The sequence below is a fragment of the Rhinolophus sinicus genome, chromosome 16 (assembly GCF_057876585.1).
Source record: "Rhinolophus sinicus isolate RSI-liver-muscle chromosome 16, RSI-T2T, whole genome shotgun sequence".
In the NCBI taxonomy this organism is placed as follows: Eukaryota; Metazoa; Chordata; class Mammalia; order Chiroptera; family Rhinolophidae; genus Rhinolophus; species Rhinolophus sinicus.
Genome location: NC_142516.1, coordinates 41292517 through 41314343, shown reverse-complemented (window position 1 = coordinate 41314343; position 21827 = coordinate 41292517). Strand labels below are relative to the sequence as shown.

The following is a 21827-nucleotide window of genomic DNA, read 5'->3' as shown; positions in this document are numbered from 1 at the left end:
TACCATACGGAATTCACAATCTGATAATAATTCCAGCTCACTGATAATGCTGAAAGCCACGATTTGAAAATACCATTATAGCCACTATTGTTTTTCTGCCAGGTGTGCTGTCCTCCATGACTCCCACTCTTCTGGAAACCCAACCTGCCTCTGACACTGGGTCAATGCTAGCTCATATGGAGATAGTAAACATACTACATCCCCCATCCCTAATATTTTCAATTTAAAGTTGGAGTGAAAACTTCCTTTCTTTTGGGTTGCTCTGAAGATGTGATTCAAGGTTTGAGGAGAGGAAGAGAGATGCCCAACCAAATCCTGGTTCCAGGAGCCCCTATGGCAGCTTCCTTGTTGCATGGGCCACTCTGTGCTTCAGCTAGTTTGTAAAATTTTTTGTCTTTTTCAATCACAAAGTCATGATTAATACAAACACTATGATAAATAAAACATGTAAGCAGATAACAAATGTTATGAATATGAGTAACTGTATCTTAAAAGTCATATTGACTTCAGTCCCCCCCTCTTTTTTTTTCATTTTAAAAACTTTTCCTTCTGTTATGGTGAAAATAATTTTGTAAAACAAAAGCTTCCCTGTTTTTTAGCACTTGCACAAATAAGACTTTCCCCATATTTTATCTTATTGAACAGATATCAGTTAAGTTTATTACTCTGGCTGTAAGGCATAAATGTCAAATCAAAGAGTTCTCTTAAGACTGAAATAGCCACAAATGATGTTGTTTAGAAATGAAAGTTATCACAGCATTTCTTTCACTATTAAAATTATTGATATTACGAACTATCATTTACTGAATGTCTCTGTGCTCCAGCAAGTTTACGTATTACCTATTTTAATAATCCTCATGTCACTTTGAGACAAATAATATCCTCATTTTGTATATTAAAAGGGAAGCAAAGGGATATTTCGTTCAAGATTACCCAGCTTGAAATGGGTGCAGATGTGATTCAAACCAGGATTCTTTCTAATTTCTATTTCCCTGTTGCCTCTTCAGAGACTGCCTTGAAGTCATACATCATGGTTGCTCAATATCCCTTAAAAGAAATCCCTGTTCTCTTATTCCTTTTTTAGAGTGACAATTCACATTACGTAAATTGGCAATTCAAAAAAAATATTGCTTTTATTCATTTCTTCATAGGCTAATGTATGAAGAAAACATGTTGAAGATGTCCCTGTAGCAGGTTTAACTGAGGTAGCAGAAGAAACCTAGTGCATGACAGTTATTCATGCCCCTGAATCTTAATCTATTCTCTCGGAGGAAAATTTCATGTAATCTTGTGACCTCCTATTAAATACTGAGCCTGGAGTTCCACCAAATGTGCTATTTTTCTAGAGAATTACAAAGCTACAGATAATGATCTTAAGCTTTATAAAAATGTAGATTCCCTGTTAAAAGGCATATTCTTCTCTTTTTGCAAAAAAGGAAGAATCAGATGGTCCTTAAGAAAGACCCCAGCTGGTTAAATCTGGCCACAGAAGTGGTCCAGATTCCTCTGGCTTTGAGCCCACAGCATTTTCATGTGATTGTCTGCAATGTAGAGTTTTCATTGATCTTGACACCCTCTGCAGTTGCTCCATCTAACATGAACAAACAAGTGGTGAGATAAATCCTGGCCTCATAAAACTGTCTCTTATTTCAATGAACTCCTTAATTTGTATTATTTCTACAGACTGTCTGAGGTTTGAAGACATTTGGAACAAACTGACAGAAAATGGATGTTTTCTAATAGTGCTAAGCTTCTTTGATTAGTCATTTGTGCTGATTTCTTTAGTCACTTGTATCTCCATTTTATCCTCCTTAAAGCAATTAGGAAAAGAGAAAGCTGCTTTGAAAAGCTTACTTTTATTTCACTAGATTTGAATTGATAAAAATTTTAAAAAGACTTAACTTCTAAAGTATCTATTATTTCTTTAATCCACACTGTATGTATGTATATGTGCGCATATATACATACATACATATATACATATACATATATATATATATATATATAAAACACATATATATGTATAAATATGTATATGCACATACATATTTTTTTCATGGAAAAAATTGGAAAATGTAAATAAGTAAAATGAATGAAATATAAAAACAATTGCTTTAATCCAAACATTCAGAGATAATCCCTGTGAACAGTTTCATACTAACCTTCCAGACATTTTTGTATGCACTAATAATAAACACCTGTTACATATCTTTAAAAATTAGATGCATGCTATCAATGTTGTTTTTGAAATCCTTTCTTTACATCAATATATACTAAATAACTTTCTAGCTAATGTAATTATACATCCATATTATCATTTTAGTATCTAAATAGTATTTTATTTTTTAGATTTACTCTTATTTTTTTAACCAATCTTCTACCATTGAATAATTTAGTTGTTTTCAATTATTCACAATGTTGTGATTGACTATTCTCTACATATCTTTGGAATATGTAGCCAATTTAACAATTAGTATAAATCCCTAGAAGTGGAATTACTGGATCAAAGGGTATATCCACCTCAAAGGATTTAAAAAATTACCATATGATTGGCAGATTGTACCAATTTATCCTCCACCAGCAGCATACAAGAATATTTACTTCTACATCCCTCTTTCTTTCTAATCTTTCCCATTCTAATAGGTAAAAAGGCACTTTCAAACACCAATTGTGTTTTTATGGTTATGGAATGATCAGATTTACTTTGAAAATTCAATTTAGAGAAGCAAGGACCTCCAAAAATCCATTCTTCCCCAAAAGTAATGAAAAAAATGGGCAAAAAATTTTAACGTCAACTTTTTCAAAACTTTGAGAATTAACCGAATGCTTGCAATAATATAAAGAGCAATTACTTAAGAAAACCAGATGAATCTGGGTCAGCACAGTTGAGTTTTGTGGTGTTTTGGGCACAGTGCAAGTAGTTTTGAAAACCAACAGCCTCCCAACCACAGCAACTGTGAAAACCAGTAGTGACATTAAATGTAAATGAACTAAACACTCCCACCAATAGGCAGAGATTGGCAGAATGAATAATAATAATAATAATAATAATAATAAAACATGATCCAATTATATCCTGACTATAAGAGACCCTTTTTAGATTCAAAGACACAAATGGTTCAAAAGTAAAAGCATAGAAAAAGACATGCCATGCAAAAGTCACTAAAAGAGGGTTGATGTGACTACACTAATATCAGACAAAACAGTCTTTAAGACAAAAATTGTTACTAGAGACAAAGAAGGACATTTTATAATGACAAACGTTAAATCCATCAAGAAAGTCTAACAATTATACACATAATATGCACTGAAAAATAGAGGTCCAAAATACATGAAACAAAAACTGAAAAAATTGAAGGGAGGAAGAGGCAACTGAACAAAAGTTCAAGACTTCAATATCTCACTTTCAATAATGGATAGAATAAACGAGGCAGAGGAATCAACAAATAAAAAGAAGACTTGAAGAACACTATACAACTAGACCTAACACGTATCAATAGACACTTGACCCAACAGTAGCAGAATTCATATTCTTCTCAAATGTTCAGAAGGCGAAACTCCCCAAATTGATATATGAGGTCAGACAATTAAGTTCGTGAACTTTTTGCCACAATGTTGCTAAGCTTTTTTGATATCAGAGGGATTATTCATTATGAATTTGTACCAACTGGACAAATAGTTAACCAAGTTTGCTATTTGGAAGCCTGAAAAGGCTGCATGAGAAAGTTAGACGACCTGAACTTTTCACCAACAATTCATGGCTCTTGCATCATGACAATGCACCAGCTCACACACACTGTCTGTGAGGGAATTTTTAGCCAGGAAACAACTGTATTGGAACACCCTCCCTACTCACCTGATCTGGCCCCCAATGACTTCTCTTTTTTTTCTAAATTAATTTTTTTTTCAATTACAGTTGACATCACTTGTTTCTTTACCCGAAAATACAGGAAATACTGAAAGGAAGATATTTTGATGACATTCAGGACTTCAAGGGTAATACGACAACAGCTGTGATGGCCATTCCAGAAAAACAGTTCCAAAGTTGCTTTAAAGGGTGGATAGGTGCTGGTGGTCAGTGCATAGCTTCCCAAGGGGAGTACTTCGAAGGTGACTATAGTGATATTCAGCAATGAGGTATGTAGCATTTTTTCTAGGATGAGTTCGCGAACTTAATTGTCTCTCCTCAAACATATTAAACAAAATCCCTATAAAATCCCAGCTGGATATTTTTTTATATTTTTTTACAGACATTGACAAGCTGGTTCTAAAATTTACATGGAAATGCAAGGGACCCAGAATAGCCAAAACAATCTTGAAAAAGAACAAAGGTGAAGAAATCCCACTTTCCAATTTCAAAACTTAAACACAAAGCTACAGTAATCAAGACAGTGTGATACCGGCTGAAAGACAGACATACACATCAATGGAATAGAATGAAGAGTCCAGAAATCAACCCTATGTGTATGGCCTACTGATTTCTGACAGGGGTGCCAAGACAATTCACAGGGAAAAAAAGTCTTTCAATAAATGGTGCTGGTACAACTGAATATCCATATGCAAAAAAAAAAAAAAAAAAGCTAGGACTTTATCTTTTATAACTATTAACTCAAAATAAATCACAATATAAAATGTAAACACTGAAACCACAAAACAGAAAACGCAGGTATTAAATCTTTGTAACCTTAGATTAGGCAAGTTTCTTAGTTCTAACACCTACAGCATAAGCAATTAAAGAAAAAGGAGATATACCGTCAACATTAAAAACCTTTGTGCATCAAAGGACACTTTTAAGAAAGTGAAAAGACAACCCACAGAATAGGATAATATATTCATAAATCATATTTCTGATTAAAGTCTAATATCCATTTTACATAAAGAATTCTTATAACTCAAAATAAAAAGACAAAAAAACCTGTTAAAAAACAGGCAAAAGATTTGAATATGTATTTCTAAAAAGATTACACACAAATGTCCAATAAGCAAACGAAAACATCTTTAGTCATTGGGGAAATCAAAACCATAATAACATACCACCTTACAACTGCTAGTAAGGCTGGAATAAAAAAGGCAGACTATTGTGTTCGCTAGGATATGGGGAAATTAGACCCTAATACAATACTGCTAGGATTGCAAATTGGTACGGCCACATTGGAAACAATTTGGCAGTTCCTCAAAAGGTAAACAGAATTACCAAATGACCCAGAAATTTTACCTCTAGAAATATTCAAGAGAAGGAAAAATATATGTCTACAGAAAAAAAAACTACATGAATATTCATAGCAGTATTATTCGTACTAGCCCAAAAGTGTGATTAACTCAAATATCCAAATATGAATGGATAAATATTGTATATCCATACAATGAAATGTTATTTTGCAATAAAAAGGAAGTACGTTACCACACAGATGAAAACAAAAGGTCACATATTATAAGAGTTCATCTTTATGAATTATCCAGAATTGGCAAATCTAGAGAATTGAGTCCATATTTGGGGCCACTTATCCACAGAGGTATTTGCCGATTCTGGCAGTGACAGCTGAGAGGCTAAGGGGATGGGGCTCTAGAAAACCATCAACGCTTTACATTAGGGGTGTGCATGAGGAGTGACGGTATGCCCAAGTAAACAGGCACAAGCAGACTACAGCTCAGCTCTTTAGCTACCAAAAGTGCTGAAATGAAAAAGCCTGACAATACCAAGGATTGTCAATGATGGGAAATGACAGAAACTTTCGGACACTGCTAGTGGGAGTGCAAATTGGTACATTCACTTTGAAAATACTTTTGCCCTGTTTACTAAAGTTGAAGATATGTATTCCTCATGTGCTGGCAATTCCACTCCTAGGTACATATGCAACAAAAAAGTGTACCCATGTACACTGAGAGACATTTACCTGAATATTCACAGTAGCATTATTTGTAATATCCCCATATTGGGAACATACCAAAAGTCTATAAATAGTAGAAGGGATAAAGAAATTATGGTATGCTTATGTTACAGAATATTACAGACAATGTAAACAAATGACTTACATGGAATATCGAATATATATATCTTTAAAACATAGGGTGGAGTAGAAGAAGCCAGACACAAAAGTTTATGTAAGTTCAAAATAGCATACTGTCTTATACAAAGGTCAAAAAAACATACCATTTGATTCTGTGTGTACAAAACCTAAACACAAGTAAAAAGCAAACTATAGTGTTCAGAGATGCATAGTTACCATGTTTCCCCAAAAATAAGACCTAGCTGAACAATCAGCTCTAATGTGTCTTTTGGAGCAAAAATTAATATAAGACCTGGTCTTATCTTACTATAATATAACTCTGGGTGTAACGTGACGTGACGTGACGTGACGTGACGTGACGTGACGTAACGTAACATAACATAATATAATATAATATAATACCAGGTCTTATATTAATTTTTGCTCCAAAAGACACATTAGAGCTGATTGTCTGGCTAGATCTTATTTTTGGGGAAACATGGTGAGTATCAAAATCAAAAAGAGAAAAGCAAAGAACTGATTATCATAAAGAACAGTGGTTATCTGCAGGCAGGGCACTAGCAGGTCTTGGCAATGTTGTTTCTTGACAGGGGTGTTGGATACACAGATATTTTGTGATATTTCAGTGTGTTGCACACTTTTTATATGTGTACTTTATGTGTATGTACGTATATATTTCATAATTAAAAGGTTTAAAAACCACCAGTGGAGATGGATGATGGATTTACTGTTCAATAGATGGTAGTGAGACAATTGGACAGAAATATAGCAAGAAAATATAAATCCTTATTTCTTATCATACACAAAAACCAACTTTAGGTGTATAGAAAGCCTATGAAAAGCAAAACTATGTAACTATTCGTAGAAATTAAAGGATAGATCTTCATATTCTTGGGGAAAATAAAGAATTTTTGAAGAAAATGCAACAATATAACTAATAAAGGACATGAGTGAATTGATCACATGAAGACTAAAACTCTTTTTTAAGATACAGTGAAAAGACAAATCATGCACTGAGAGATAATTTCTATATGTATCAGTGACAAAAAATAACAACCAGAGTATGTTTAAAATTGTCTGTATCAATTTAAAAACAAACAAACAACTCCATTGGGAGTTGGGGTGAGTGGGAGAACGGGCAAGGACAGGAAAAGGTGTTCTACCTTAAAAGCAACCTCATAGGCTGAGAAGCATGTGAAACACAGTAGGGCTTATTCACATAATGGAAGTATATTATGATCTAAATAAATGAATTAGAGCCATGTGTGGCAACACAAAAAAAATCTCAAAAACAATGCTGAGTAAAAAAAAATTGCAAAATAAAATAGTTTAAACAAAATTTACAATCACGTATAATATCTAGAATCCCAGTATTACACATTGCTTATCAACACAAACGTATGTAGTAGAAAAGTGAAAAAGTATGCTTAGGAATGCTAAATGCCAACTTGAGGCCAGTGGATTCTTCGGTGGAGGAACAAAAATGAATCAGGGAAGATTACACAAGGTCTTTAATTGTATTGTATCATATCATTCCTGTGGAAAAAAAGATTTAAAGCAACTATGTCAACATTTTAAGTTCTCTATAATTTTATATTCTTACTGTTTCACTGAAATAGTTTGTAAAAACAGAACTAAACAAATCTACTTTCCTAGCTATTCTCAATTTTATTCTTAACACAAGCTGTGTGTTTAGACCACACAGTATTGGCCCATCACAAACTTTGATATTATGGCACAAACTCACAACTGAGGGAAGCTTAAGAAACAGCCTTTATGAATTCTAATATTTGGTTTCCTGGAGGAATATTATCATGGATATAACTTACTACCACCCATAGCATCTCTTTATGAAGTTGCAGAAGTAGTCACTCAGACTTAGTAGCAAGAGAAGCTAACATGTTTTAAAGACACAGTGAATCTTTCCTTGATCACTAAAAGATGCTTGACTAAATTTGTGGACTACCACTAGGAAACGTACCTGGTTGGGGATTTGTGTTTCAATTCTTTATCTTGCTCTCTAATCCTTACTGTCCTTTGTTCCAGATTTTTCAGGTGATTTATTTTATCATACTGTGTGTGCAATTATATAAACACACACACATATAACCTTAAAGGAAAATTTTGATAGATTTTACTATATTAAAACTTATACTTCTGTTGATCAAAAGATAACAGTAAGAGAATTAATGGCAAGCTACAAAGTGGAAGATGTTTGCAATACATGTGATAAAAGGGTCACATCCAAGAATGTAAGGAACTCCTACAAATTAGTAAGGAAAAGATAGATAATCTAAAAAAAAGTAAAAATAAAAATAAAAGGACAAAGTTAGTGAATAGCAGAGCTAATATTGCAATCTGAAGTTTTACTTCATTTACTTTAAAAAAAATTGTTTCAGTTATTTGTAACACTATCACCTAGCAATGATGACAATCACTGTTTACATTTGGTCTTGGTAGGAAATCTTCCAAATTCTTTTCTTTTGGGGGTGGAGGGCTAATAACCTTCCCCACAATAATTATATGTATGTAATTAGTTGTGATTATAGAAATCAGATTATACTAAATATACTATTTCATAATCTTTTAAATATAACAATTCACTTTTTAAAAAACTACTGCAGAGCGGTCAAGATGGAGGAGATTTCACATTCCAGTGCAAATGAGATATTTTGGTGAATAGGATCCATCTAAAAATTCTCAAACCACCCCCATAAAAAAGAAAAAACAAAATACTGCATAGATTATACTAATATGAGTTCAATGCAAAGTCTTTAAAAGATTTCTAACATACATTCACACAAAGTGTCCATGTGTGCCTGCTTCCCTATGCCCTTGCCAGCACTAAATGCAGGTCTCTAGTTCAAACTCACAAATGGTGATCAGAAAACTTCCTTCTAGCTTCCTTCAATCAATGAAAACAAAGAAAGTGAGTAGGAGCAAATAATGAGGAAACAAAAATAGTTAGGAAAGGAGTTTCAAATATGGACAAATGGCTGAAAATGAACAAAGGAATAAGGAAATGGGAAAGGGGTTAAATATAAAAATGTAGGGCATCTTTCAGGAATATCCTTGTTAATCAGGCCACGCATCTGAGACAAGTATACCAAAGGCTGAGAACCAAGATGTAGTTTCTGATTTCATAATTTGATTAAGAGTCAATAAAGAAGAGTTCAAATCAATATAATTGAGCCCGGATATCTTAACCTAAGCTCTTACTTGTAACTACTACTAGTAAGTTTCCTTTAGGTATTTCCTTTGGAGTTCAAATGTGTTTCTCCTCAATTTTTAGTAAGCTTTCTCTCAAAGCTGAATTTTATCTGAAAAAAAATTCCCAAAGCTCGCTTAGAGTTTTTAGAGCAGAACAGAGTACATGTTTCACACTTTTAAAGAAAATGTTCAAACTTTGGTTGCAGTTGAAGAACTTCAAAATGACTTCATTTAAAAAGTTAGTGGAGGAGAAATAGCCAAAGGAACTGCATATTGAAGACTATTCGTTTTAAGATAGTTCAAAATCAAATGAGCAATGCAGGAACTCCGAATTACTGGTCAAGGATCTCTGACTGGTCTACCTCTCAGAATAATAAGAGCTTAGAGGTAGAGGAGAGGTATTTCAATTCCTTCTTGAAAGAGAGGATTTTTATGCTATTTCCATGCTCTTGGCCACTCGATACCTCACCTTGCTTTTCTTCTGAGTTTGTCTCTAATTTTTGGAAGACACTGTGAAGGAGGGGAAAGAAAGCTGGTCTAGAAGGACAGGGAATTGAGCCCTGGGTGACCTTGGCTATGGGTCTTAATCTCTCCATATTGTATCTTCGTTGTTATAATGCATACCAGCAAAAACCTGATCGAACTTCACAGGGCAGCCAGCTGGTGAGATTCAAATGAGTAATGGTTTAAGCAAGTTTTGAACAGGCATAAAATGCTTAAGGTATTATAAATGTCTATTTTCTTCTACTATTCTTTTTTTTAAAAATCTACTGAGCAATTTCAAGAATCAGGTTTGAAGCATAAACATTTATGAGAATAATGTTGGGGAATACATCTTGGCAAAGAGAGGCCTAGGGCATGGGATATTCTCTTCACATTTTGATAAGACTAAAATATAACTGGTAATGACCATTTCAAAAGAATCAATATAAGTTAGAAATACACCTTCAAAAAAGAAGTGGAGGAGAAAAAAGTCCAATTCTTTGAGATTCTATAAAGTACCTGGTCTGTAAGAAGGACCCTGAGTCAATGTCTAAGAAAACATCTTTGTATTAATGCTCAGATATTCAGAAAAATAAAGACTAAAAGAGTTTGGACACATACTGATAAACTGAAATATGTTTTGTGAATGCCTTATTGTGTGCTCTGGGCTTTCAGGGGCACTGAAATAATATATGCATGAAAAGATTACAGCAGAATAGTTGGCTCCATGCTGTTGTGTTAGCACAGGGAAAATCAGATAGCAAAGGGAATATGCAAATCAACACAGCTCTACAACCCTGATTATTCTTGCCCACTATTGGATAATGTAGTTCCTTCTTTAGAGAAAAAAAAAAAATTGTATGAAATTCATTCCCCCAAATCTAGGAAGGCTGAGGATCTAGACAGACAAAAGCAGATCTACATAAATTCTGAAGATGAATACATAAAGTTTTAGAAATATTAAAAGCAAAAGCAATAATCTAAACTACTTGCCTGACTTGCTTTTGCTAGTGGTCTGTAATGCATTTTCCACAGTTCCCCAGGATAGAAAGGAGGCTGTCAGTATCCATTCCCAGGGTTTTCTCACAAATATATACCAAGGGAGGTGTAACAAAGTCTTCTTTGGGCTGAAGTTATAAACATCAGGTTTCAAAACCAAGGACAAAATGTTTCAGGGGCTTTTTCAGTTTTGTCTCACCAAAATCAGAGTATTTGAGGAAAGCAGAATTCTATAATTCGAAACTTCCTTAATGATTTAAGAAAGTAGAGAGGCAATGACATTTTCATATATTAGTACAACTGAAAACAAAAAAAAGGATGTGACTACATCCCAACATTAAAAAACACTTTTGACAGTGTTTCCTAATTGCCAACAGTGATGGCTGTAGCTCACGTAGATGAAGTAATTAAGCAGCAGTATTTTTCTTTCTTTGCTTATCTACAATCAGGCTTGATTTGAGGTCTGAGAAATGAACATCATAAAATGACTTTTACCTCACAGAATTACAAGCTAGGCTTTAAAAATATTCACAAGTGGTAGGGAGTCCTAATGAAAACGTAATATATTTATTTATTGTTTTAATTTGTAGCATTATGCATCACCACAGGAATCGAAGTACCTGGAGAAATATTTTTAGATGTACGTAGTGCCTACACATTGAATGGCAAGTTACTGTGGAAACTTCAATTATGGTATCTGATAGTCAAAACAATGTCATCTTACTCTAATTAATATAAAAATATACTCACACAAAAATCTGATCTCCATAAGCAATGTAAGGTAAAAAATGGAATAAATGATCTGTAATGTCCAGATAACTGAAGAACTGGATTGACTAGAATTAGCTGATGAGTTGTCTAAGGAATTTACTTTCTTTTCTGTTTTGCAAATTGTAAAGCGATAAATTGATTGGCATTTAATCACAACATTTATTTCTTTATAGATACAATGCATTTATTTCATATACAATGTGTACTGATAAACCTATAATTTTCCTCTAGCTATAATGTAAACAGTGACATAAATAAAACTATGTGTGCTTCTTATGTCTTATAAAAGCATGTCTCTTTTATGAAGTCTTTTAGGACAAAGCAGATTTTTTTTTTCATTTTTGTATCTCTTTAGATACCTTGGTACCTACCCAGCACATAGCAGACAAGCCCTCAAAGTATTTTTTCTCTTGATTCAACATTTAAAGAAATCAGAAATGTTGTATGACTACTTCCAAAATACACAGTATGTTGAAAATACTACATCCAAGGATTATAGAACAACAAATGGACACAGATACAGATGAAAATAGACACAGATACAGATGAAGACAGAAATACATACAGTAGTCCCCCTTATCTGCTTGGAACACATCCCAAGACTCCCGGTGGATGCCTGGAACTGCGAATAGGATCAAACCCTATATATACTACATTTTTTCCTACACATACATATTAATGATCAACTTTAATTTATAAAGTCGGCACAGTAAGAGATTAACAACAATTAATAATAAAATATTACAATTATAACAATATTGCAATAAAAGTTACGTGAATGAATTAAGTCACGAACTTTCACCTCTTCACTTCAAGGAAGCACGTTATGGCTTCTCCTTGGCATGTCTGAATTGCCAGCATCCTCTACTCTTGTGCCTTGGGGCCACTATTAGGTAAAGTAAGGGTGAGATGAACTGATCTGATAACGAAGGTGGCTACTAAGTGACTAATGGGTGTGGAGGGGTCTACAGTGTGGATACCCTGGGGAAAGGGTGAATCACATCCTGGGTGGAATGGTACAAGATTTCATTACATCACTCAGAATGGTGCACAATTAATAACTTATGAATTGTTTACTGAATTGTTTATTTCCAGAATTTTCTATTTAATATGTTCAGATGGCAGTTAACTGCGGGTAACTGAAACCACGGGAATAGAAACCATGGATAAGGGGAGACTACTATATAGAGATATCATAGCTAAAATTCTGATGGCAATTGACTGACTTAAATTTTGAGAACTGATTTTCAGGCAGTTTGCATTACCGCTACAGAGGGCAAATGGCTGATAAACCTCATCCTAAAAAAGAAGTTCTTTGATTGATTCAAAAGCCCATATACTTACACCCCAGGAAAGATTCTGAAACGCATGAATATGTATGTGTAGGAAAATAAAGGCTATGGGGGATTACATGAGTATTTAATGGATTTTAGTACTTGCAGGAAAATACATAAAAGAACTAAGAAGCCAGAATTCTTGTATCTAACAAATGCACAGTATTAAAAGTATATTTTAATATGCCAGATCTTATTTTAATCGGCTATTAGTCATCTCACTTCCTTCTCTTTATTTTCTACTCTGTTAGAAGGAAAGCTAATAGTTACTATGGGCATGTCAGTCTGCAACCTCTGCCTCTAACAAAATATTAATGGCATCTTTCTCCATTCCAGCACACACATTGAACTCCAGCTCAAAGTCACAGTTTTCTACGCCCCTTAACTACCCTCTATAATCAACTCTGACTTATCATCAAGCCTTTATCATCCTCAAAATCCATATTTCTACCTGTCAGGTTTTCACGTCATGGGAAGTAGATTACAATACTGAAGCAGTTCTCCAGACAGGCATATCAAGGATACTTTTTCAATCACTCACTAATTAGTTGAGACAAAATTATGCAATAGCCTATAGAATCCTGTAAGGGCGGAAAGGCCACATTACCAAGACACGTCATGGCCTTATGACAAATTGATTTAGCGCCCAGCTGCAAAGTCAGTCATGTTTGCCAAGGCAGATTTTGAGTTACAGTACTCTTTGGGACCCACCCTCCACACAAACAATGATGGAGATAAAATGAAACAAAACAAAACAGTCTGACTCACTCCAACCCTCCCAACTTCATCTTGCAGGAAGAAGGCCACAAAACGATTTGATGATTAGCTGAGGGATTTCCATGTTATTTTAATTTTTAGAGCCTCTGGATAATGTTAAAAGTATCAAATAGGGTCTAATTAGACTTGAACACACAGACCTACTCTTACATCTGACAAAAATGCTTACCTTTCTGAATATACCACGTGGTACGACAGGGTTATTTTTGGTCATTTAAAAATGCCCCAAATCAATAGTAAAGAAAAAAACAAAGTTTATTCCATACTGCACACCCTACCTTCTCTCATTTATTTGTATCAGATATTAAATAATAATCCACTGCTGTCCAAAGAGCACTCACCTCATTGTCCGACTCCACGAGAACTTGATCATATTCACTAAGCGCTACTAGAAACATGATAGAGGTGACATTTTCAAAGCAGTGTATCCATTTTCTTCTCTCTGACCTTTGGCCCCCTACATCGACCATTCTGCAAGGTTAACAATATTCATATTAATAGCAGATAAAGAAAAAAATCAACATAAATATAGTTTGACTTACAAATTTAGGACAAATACTCTCTAAAAAGAATGGTCATCCATGTCAATTCTATTAATACTTATTGAACATCTAATTTTCTGTTACCTAACAAAATCAAGACATTCTGGGTAACAAATCATTGTGGCTATTAGAAAGTTACCAGATGTGTATGAAAATTATAATTTTGTAAAACACATTTCTGTGCCAAGCCAAGCCAAATGATGTTTTTATTTAATTAAGCACCAAAGCATCAGAAACGAAACAAGTTTTGTGTTAACCTCTACTGGCAAATAGCGCCTTCAGTTTATTTTCCTATAAAATGAGAATGAAGATCCTCGTAATTTCTCAGGAAGGCTAGAAATGACTGCAAATATATTTACAAGATGTAAGGTGCTGCACATTCCAATGTGGGTGTGTCTGATGCTTCAACTAAATGCAAACACAACTCTATGGATCCTTTATCAGGAGGGTAAGTATTTTGGGCTGTTTTTCCTTTCAATGTTTGTAATAATTTGGACAGGTCCGGTTATATAGGGTAACATGGTGCAGTTAGCCTTATGCACAAACCAACTTGCTAACTGACCAGAAGTGAAGTGTACAGTATCAAGATGCTACAAGAGGCCATCATTTGAACTATTTCAAGGATTTGTTTTTAACATATTAGTTCTGTGCTGAGTTACTGCTCAGGAACCAACACTACCATCAATTAATTGGAGTGACAATGTACATATGAAAATACATAGCAGTACTTATCATTGAATCCAAGTTTCTTCAAACTATTGTTCCATATCTTGACAAAAATGTGTACAATGTTTGTAAGATAAAATATTTTCAGAGATGAGAATATGAGGTGCAAAAGTGTGAGAGTATGGCCCTTTAAGCGGTTGCTGAAAACTGCAGTTGTTCCTGGTGTTCTCCTCTAAGCATTAAACCTAAACTAAGAAATGAAGGTTCTTTCAGTAACTGTTTCTAAAAGTTTTCCAAGGCACAAATAAAGATATCTGAGGGGCAAAACAATGGATCCAGGAGACTTATGAACTATGGACAACAAAACTAGAATTTTTAGGTCTTTAGAAATATTAAAATGGTAGCTCTTCCCTAATGCTGAGATAATATGTTACTTATTTACATGAAGTCCTCATTCCATGAAATCCTGTCACACTACGCTATACAACATGCTTTTGAATGTGGCAGGAAATTATTTTTCCAAGTCATTACTTTTCTTGTAGTGGCAAAAATGTCTTTTAAAAGCTAGTGCACACAATGTAGAAAAAGCAAGATGTAATAGTTACCTGGTTTCAAAAGTCAGTAATTATAAAGCAGTGAGGAGATAAAAATCTCCATAAAATATGTTTTCTGAAAATATTCTATAATATGGTTATAAGAGGAAGAAAACTTGCGTGTCTCAAACTAAAGGTCTCTAAATGTTATGAACTCAAAACTTAAGGAATCCAGAATGCCTGAGCTATAAGGAAACTTGGTGATCTATCTAACACAACCATTTGATAGGTGAAAAAAAATGGTGCTCAGAATTATTCCAAAATGTCACCCACTTTAGGGATATGTCTATTAGAATAGTGTATGGTAGCTACATGTGACCACAGGTACAGAGACTGATTGGAATAAAACACAAAGCGCTCTGGCAGGGGCTGATGGGAGGCTTACTCATCAGAGTCATGTGGCAGAGTTACACAGTAACAGTTACATAACTTCTACTTCCTAACTCCATATTGTAGGTAGTTTTCTTTAATGGGATGGGCTCTCCCAAGGAACTCAACTCTCAGACATATTTACATGTGTCTACTTCTCAAAGCACCCTGTGGTTTGTATTCTAACTAAAAGTACAACTGAGTGATAGTGTAGTAAGAGATTAAATGAAAGTACATCAGCATTGTTTACTTCTTTCTCATCTTAAAAAAACAAAACCCCAAAAAAAACCTCTGCTGAAGCATTACCCAGACAAAATAGCAGCAGTGAAGGAGGAAGTGATACATTTTCATTCTGTTTTCCTATGTAAATTTAGACTAGGTTAATCTATATTCAAAATCATGTATTTTAAACATTTTCAAGCAACTTACTTTAGAAATACAAAACATCCTATATTTTTATTGCTACTGAAAACTTTTTGCATTGGTACCAGAGAACTTGGAGGAATCAATGACATGAAAGCTTCTGACAATATATAATTTCTATTATTAATAGAATCATTAAGATCATTCATATCTTATGCAAATCTGTAAATATATATATTATCCTCATAGTTAAAATGATTCCCAAAAAGTTACAATCAGCACAATGTTTGAATAACTGATTTTTTCCAACTATTAGCAAACGAAGATTTTATTGATTTGTTGGTGATTTAATTTGAAATGAGAAATCTGCCCATACATCTTTCCTCTGCTTCCTGTTTCAGGGACACATTATTTCATTTGTGTATCTAATGACAATTATTGGTATAAAGCTGATATTGTTTTAAAGCCTGCAAAAGATTTCAATATTTATAGAGTTCACCAAAAGTATGCAAGGCATAAGAGCTGGGAAGTGGGTTGTATGGACTCAGTTACTACCTGAAAATGACACTTTGTAAGTCAAAGGGGTATTCGATGATCCCTGTGGTGGGGACTCGAACTCTAAGCACATCTTGTTGCGTAGGCAGGTAGGCGGGGTCGGCAACGCGGTCCAAGTCATTAAGATAGCTAGAGGAGGGAAGACACAATGAAAATGTCAGTGACACCATCACACCACATCTGCCTATGGAAAGAGAAGGACAAAATGAAACATACGAGAAATGAAACGCACATACTAAAGAAAAAGAAATATCAGAAAGTGGTAGAGAAGTTTGGGAAGTCCAAAGATAACGGCAACCTTCCATTGGTCAGAGCAAGGTTACCCATCTATGGATTATCTGGTTCACTGTATCTCTCATTTCTTCTCCTACTATCAATTAGAATCCATGTAAGAGTAAACGGGGAGAAGAAATAAAATGAGTCTCCTACCCCCTACTTGTGTAGCAGGTCTGGTGGGTGAAACAGGACTTTAAAGCAAATAGTTTTGGAATTATTTATACAAATCTAATTTGTATAAATAAACAGATAACAGAGTTACACATAAGGTCAGAATGCATTTTTCTTTTCCTTTTTGCAGAGCATCAGAGCTTCTTTCTGGAATATATCTCCTCATTCCCTAAGAACGGACAGCAGGATACCATATCCTAAATTTTGTGCAGCCTAAGTCATTCATGCTTAGTGAAACCACAAGATTTTCAGTTATTGAGGTGACAATGTTTAAGGTCAGATATTCTGAGTATAATCACCACACCTAAACTTTACACTTATCTGCTTATATTGTACTTTTCTATTCCTTTGGAGAAAATAAAAAAGCATTTTTTATTTTGAAATAATTTTAGACTCATAAGAAGTTGCAAAAATATTAATGAGAATTCCCCTGCACCCCTCAGTCAGTTTCCTTTAATGGTAACATCTTATGTAACGATAGTACATTAGCAAAACCAGGAAACACACTGATCCAACACCATTAACTAAACTACAGACTTTATTTAGATTTCACAGTTTTTACACACACACACACACACACACACACACATACACACACACATATTTTGGGGGTATATAGTCCTATGAATTTTTATCACATGTAGAGATCTGTGACACCACAATCAGAATACACAATTGTTCTGTCACCACAAAGAAATGGCACTGTACTACCCATCCCAACCCTAACCCCTGGCAACAGTATGTTCCCATCAGCATAATTTTGTCATCTCAAAAATTTATATTCCATTTGCTTCTCATTCTTTCAAAATGAAAATAATTTGCAACTTTGAGAATGACATAAGTTGATATAGTAGATTACAAACAGGTGAAAATGACTGTTCTGCACTGTATCCTCATGATTTCAAAGAATCACTATGCTCTCCTTGGCTCTGAGTAGGATGGAGCACAGATATGATTTCAAAACACAACTACCAAGTGTAGACACAAAGTAATGAATGCGTGGATAAGATTTAATGAAAAAGTGGAACCATTAATATTAGATTGGTGCAAAAGTAATTGCAGTTAAAAGGTTAAAAAAATTGCAAAATCTGCATTTACTTTTGCATCAACCTAACAGAATTGGAAGGGGTTAGATCTTAATACCTTTATGACTACAAACAAGAGACAGTGAGTTCTGAGATATATAACAGGGACCGTCTGGTGCAGAGCATGTTATAACTCAGCAAGCACCAATACTCGACTGATGTGACCTACCTAAGGTAAGGACTTTGTCTCACCCACCATTATTCCTGCCTTAGTACCTAAAAGAGTGCCTGGCAAATAATACTTCATGAATATTTGCTGGCTGGCTGGCTGGATGGGTTTCCTATGTTGAGATTTAGTTTTGGAAGTATTTAGTTATTTAAATATTCTTACTAGTGGTGTTTTCATATTAATGACATTATTAAATTTGAAACTGGGTGATGAAAACAAATGTTACATTAAGACTCTAAGATTCATGGGATCATAAAATACTAGAGCGAAGTCTGACTTTTACAAAGAAATATAATTACTGCCTTTTTAGAGGTGTATCAATCCTTTAAGACAAAAATGTATCAGCCTGAAAATTCCTACTGCAAAGCAACTAATTAGTATTCCAGTGGCCTTATCCCAAACACATCAATGATTCTCAAGTTGGCAATTAGCTCTCTACTGACTGATATGAACCAGCCTGATACCTTTAATTATTATAAAACTGACTAGAGGATAAAAAGGGGGAGAAACTGAGAGAATACGGGCATGAGAGGCAGGAAAGAAATATAAAAATGGCACTGGACCCAAAATTTCAGTCAGTATCTTGGCATGTTCTTGGAATTATCTGATGGGGTTATTTAGCAAGCCCATGTTCCAGGAGTTGATCTGTATCTCATTCTACAGATAAACCAGACAATCACACCATAAATACAAAACCAATGGGCTACTCTATGTAGATGGATTTTTCTTATCAGATACTTGATTTGAAAACTTGAAAGGAATGTACATTTTGAAACTTACAAGATCACCATGTATTTAACTACTATATACAAAAATTTAATTCAAATTAGAGAACTTCCAATTTACTTTAGCAACCTTGCTCAGAAATATGCGGCCCAATATACCATTTCTACTAACTTAATCCAGTCCACAGAGCTCAGAACAGAGGGTGCTAATTCCTCTACACAGGTGCTGTTGTGCTCCTGTGGTGAAGAAAAATTGTAGCTTTCTGTTTCTCAGAGATGAACTAAACAGGCTACTCGTTGCCACTCCATTTTCAAACAAGTATTTCCACAGGAGAGTTTAAAGAACCAGCTCATGAAGTGGGAAATTACCTGTCATACTGCACGATAGAAACCTGGCGAGTCTCTCTCCAATTTAGAAGTATGAACTGAGCTCCCTGATAAACGTGCTCAGGTAAGATAGAATCAAAGTACACATCTGCGATTGAAAAACCACCTAGCAGGGTGTAGAGGCTACCCTAAAAATCCTGTCAGTGGTGTCCTTCTGTGAAATGGGGGCATTACTGATATACTGGCTGAATATCTAAAACACTTGTTCTTGCAAGAATATTTTTTCCACTTCACCTTTCTTGTGCTCCTTTTCAATGTCAGCATAGTTCACAGAGAGTAATAACAGCAGTATAACAATAGTGAACTTCTAACCGAGTGCCCAGGTATCATCAACATATTTCATGGTAAGGAAATGGCCATTGAGATGTTCCATACATTTCCGATTAACTGGAAAACAAACAGCAGTTCTTGCTTGATATTCATTTTGCTTTGCTTCAGTTGGGTAGTGGAGGGAAAGGCCCGTTTTCACTTGGAGTAAAGCAGTTGAATTAATATAGTTAAAAACAAACAAACAAAAAAACTAAAGGAACTATATCAATGTAACTGTTAGTTACATTATCTAGAACCAAAATCAAACCAAACCCCAAAACAAGGCAAGAAAAACCAAACAACAAACCCTCCAAACAAACAGAAGATACAAACTATTTTCTCCCAGAGGAAGGTTTGGGTGGCTCAGAAGCTACACTATGGTAATTTGTGAAGCAGGTTAAACCTGCAGGCAACCAAGACCAGCACTTTTCACTGCCAAGGAGAGGCCAGTGTGGAGAGCTTCTATAATAAGTCCCAAACCCACAACTCTTCTCCACCCCAGGACCTAGAGGGACTCATAGCACTTCCTGTATTTCGCATTTGCTTAGGGGCAAAAGCTCCTCTATTCCCTTAGAAATGGAGTCCTGGCACAGTAAGACTAGAGCATCCTCATTTGTTGATTTGTATCACATGCTGAGAAAAGTTAATGGAATAATCTCTTAACCGAATGTACTTTCCATTGAAGCATCCCATATTCTGAGGGAAAACGTTGGTGGAATATGGGGGGATGGGTTCATATTGGATTATTCCATTCATTTAACCTTTTACGAAGAAACACCAAGGTCTGAACAAATTTATATTACAGAGTAAATTCAGAGAGTTAATTATAGCTATAATTTGTTTTGTAGAAATGATTTTGAGTGGCTGCTGAGGTCATTCTCAGGGTGTTGCTATGGTGACAGGCACACGGTACATTTCCAAGGCAATGTATGTTTAACAAGTGGCTGGCAGTAGCTCTCTCTTGATGTCAGGGAGAGAAAGCTCCCATGGTATATGTGAGACTTATTTAACTGTCTAGGAGACAAGACATGGTTAGGACTGTGCTGGAAAATAGGTTTTAGTTGATTAAACTCACCTTATTCCAATTCATTCATGGTGATTTAATGACTTGCCATTGCTTTGAGATATTGATAATGGATAACTTCATACATGATTTTAAAAAAACCTCAACAATTTCTCACGTGTTTGCCCACTTAGGGCTCTCACACTCCATGGAGTCAGGATCCATGACTACCTTTGTCACCAACACTTAGCAGAGGGCCTGAAACACAGCAGGTACTCAACAGGTGACCCTAATTAAAACTATTTTATGAAACATGTTGTAGTGGTCAGAAAGATAGGTTATACTTTTTAGTAGAAAACAAAGGACGAGGGGGGTTACTAGTACCCATATTTATGCAATAACCTCTCTGGGCTATTATTGGCCTGTATTATGTCAGTACTAAATTCTGAACTAAAATGCCTGTGATGAAAGTAAAAACAACACAGACAGGAAAAGCACTATTTGTTTATTAACTTCATTTAGATGTGCTTTCTGCTTTTCTTTAGGTCCTGGCCACAAAATGATATAATTTGCATAAACCATTTTATGCCTATCAAGATTGCTGGCCTTGGAATTCACTCTAATCAAGCAGGAACAGAGGGAGTGAGTGGTACCTTATTAACAGGCAATTCTCACACAATCTCTTTAATGAAAGAAACAGGTTTCTGATGAAAAGCAAAGCAACAAAGAGACCTCTGTAGTAAAATTTCAACAGCTCCTTTCCTACCATGAGAAAAACACAGGGTCATCGGGAATTCAACAACACATTTTGACCATGACATTCTGGTAGGTGGTAAGGATATGAAAATTCCCAGGATATGATCCCTACCTATAAGTTTACCAACTTGTGGGAAGAAAAGAGTTAAATGAAGAGGAGAAACGGTGGGGTTTAATAAGGATCGAATGAACATTTGTATATTTAGAAGAGTCATTTTCTGGGAACCTGTTTGAATGTCTCTAATCCTTGGTGGTTATCCACAAAATATCTTTCTG

General features: G+C 34.9%; 1 protein-coding gene across 1 annotated transcript in view; it reads right to left on the bottom strand.

Annotated features, from left to right (window-relative positions):
* Positions 1-21827, bottom strand: part of LOC109449927 (guanine nucleotide-binding protein G(q) subunit alpha) — a 280434-nt gene that overhangs the window by 51169 nt on the left and 207438 nt on the right. Inside the window, exons 4-5 of the mRNA XM_074330581.2 lie at positions 16671-16799; positions 13924-14053 (exon numbers count right to left, since the gene is read on the bottom strand). Coding sequence (XP_074186682.1) covers positions 13924-14053; positions 16671-16799 — 259 coding nt within the window. The remainder of the gene's footprint in view (positions 1-13923; positions 14054-16670; positions 16800-21827) is intronic.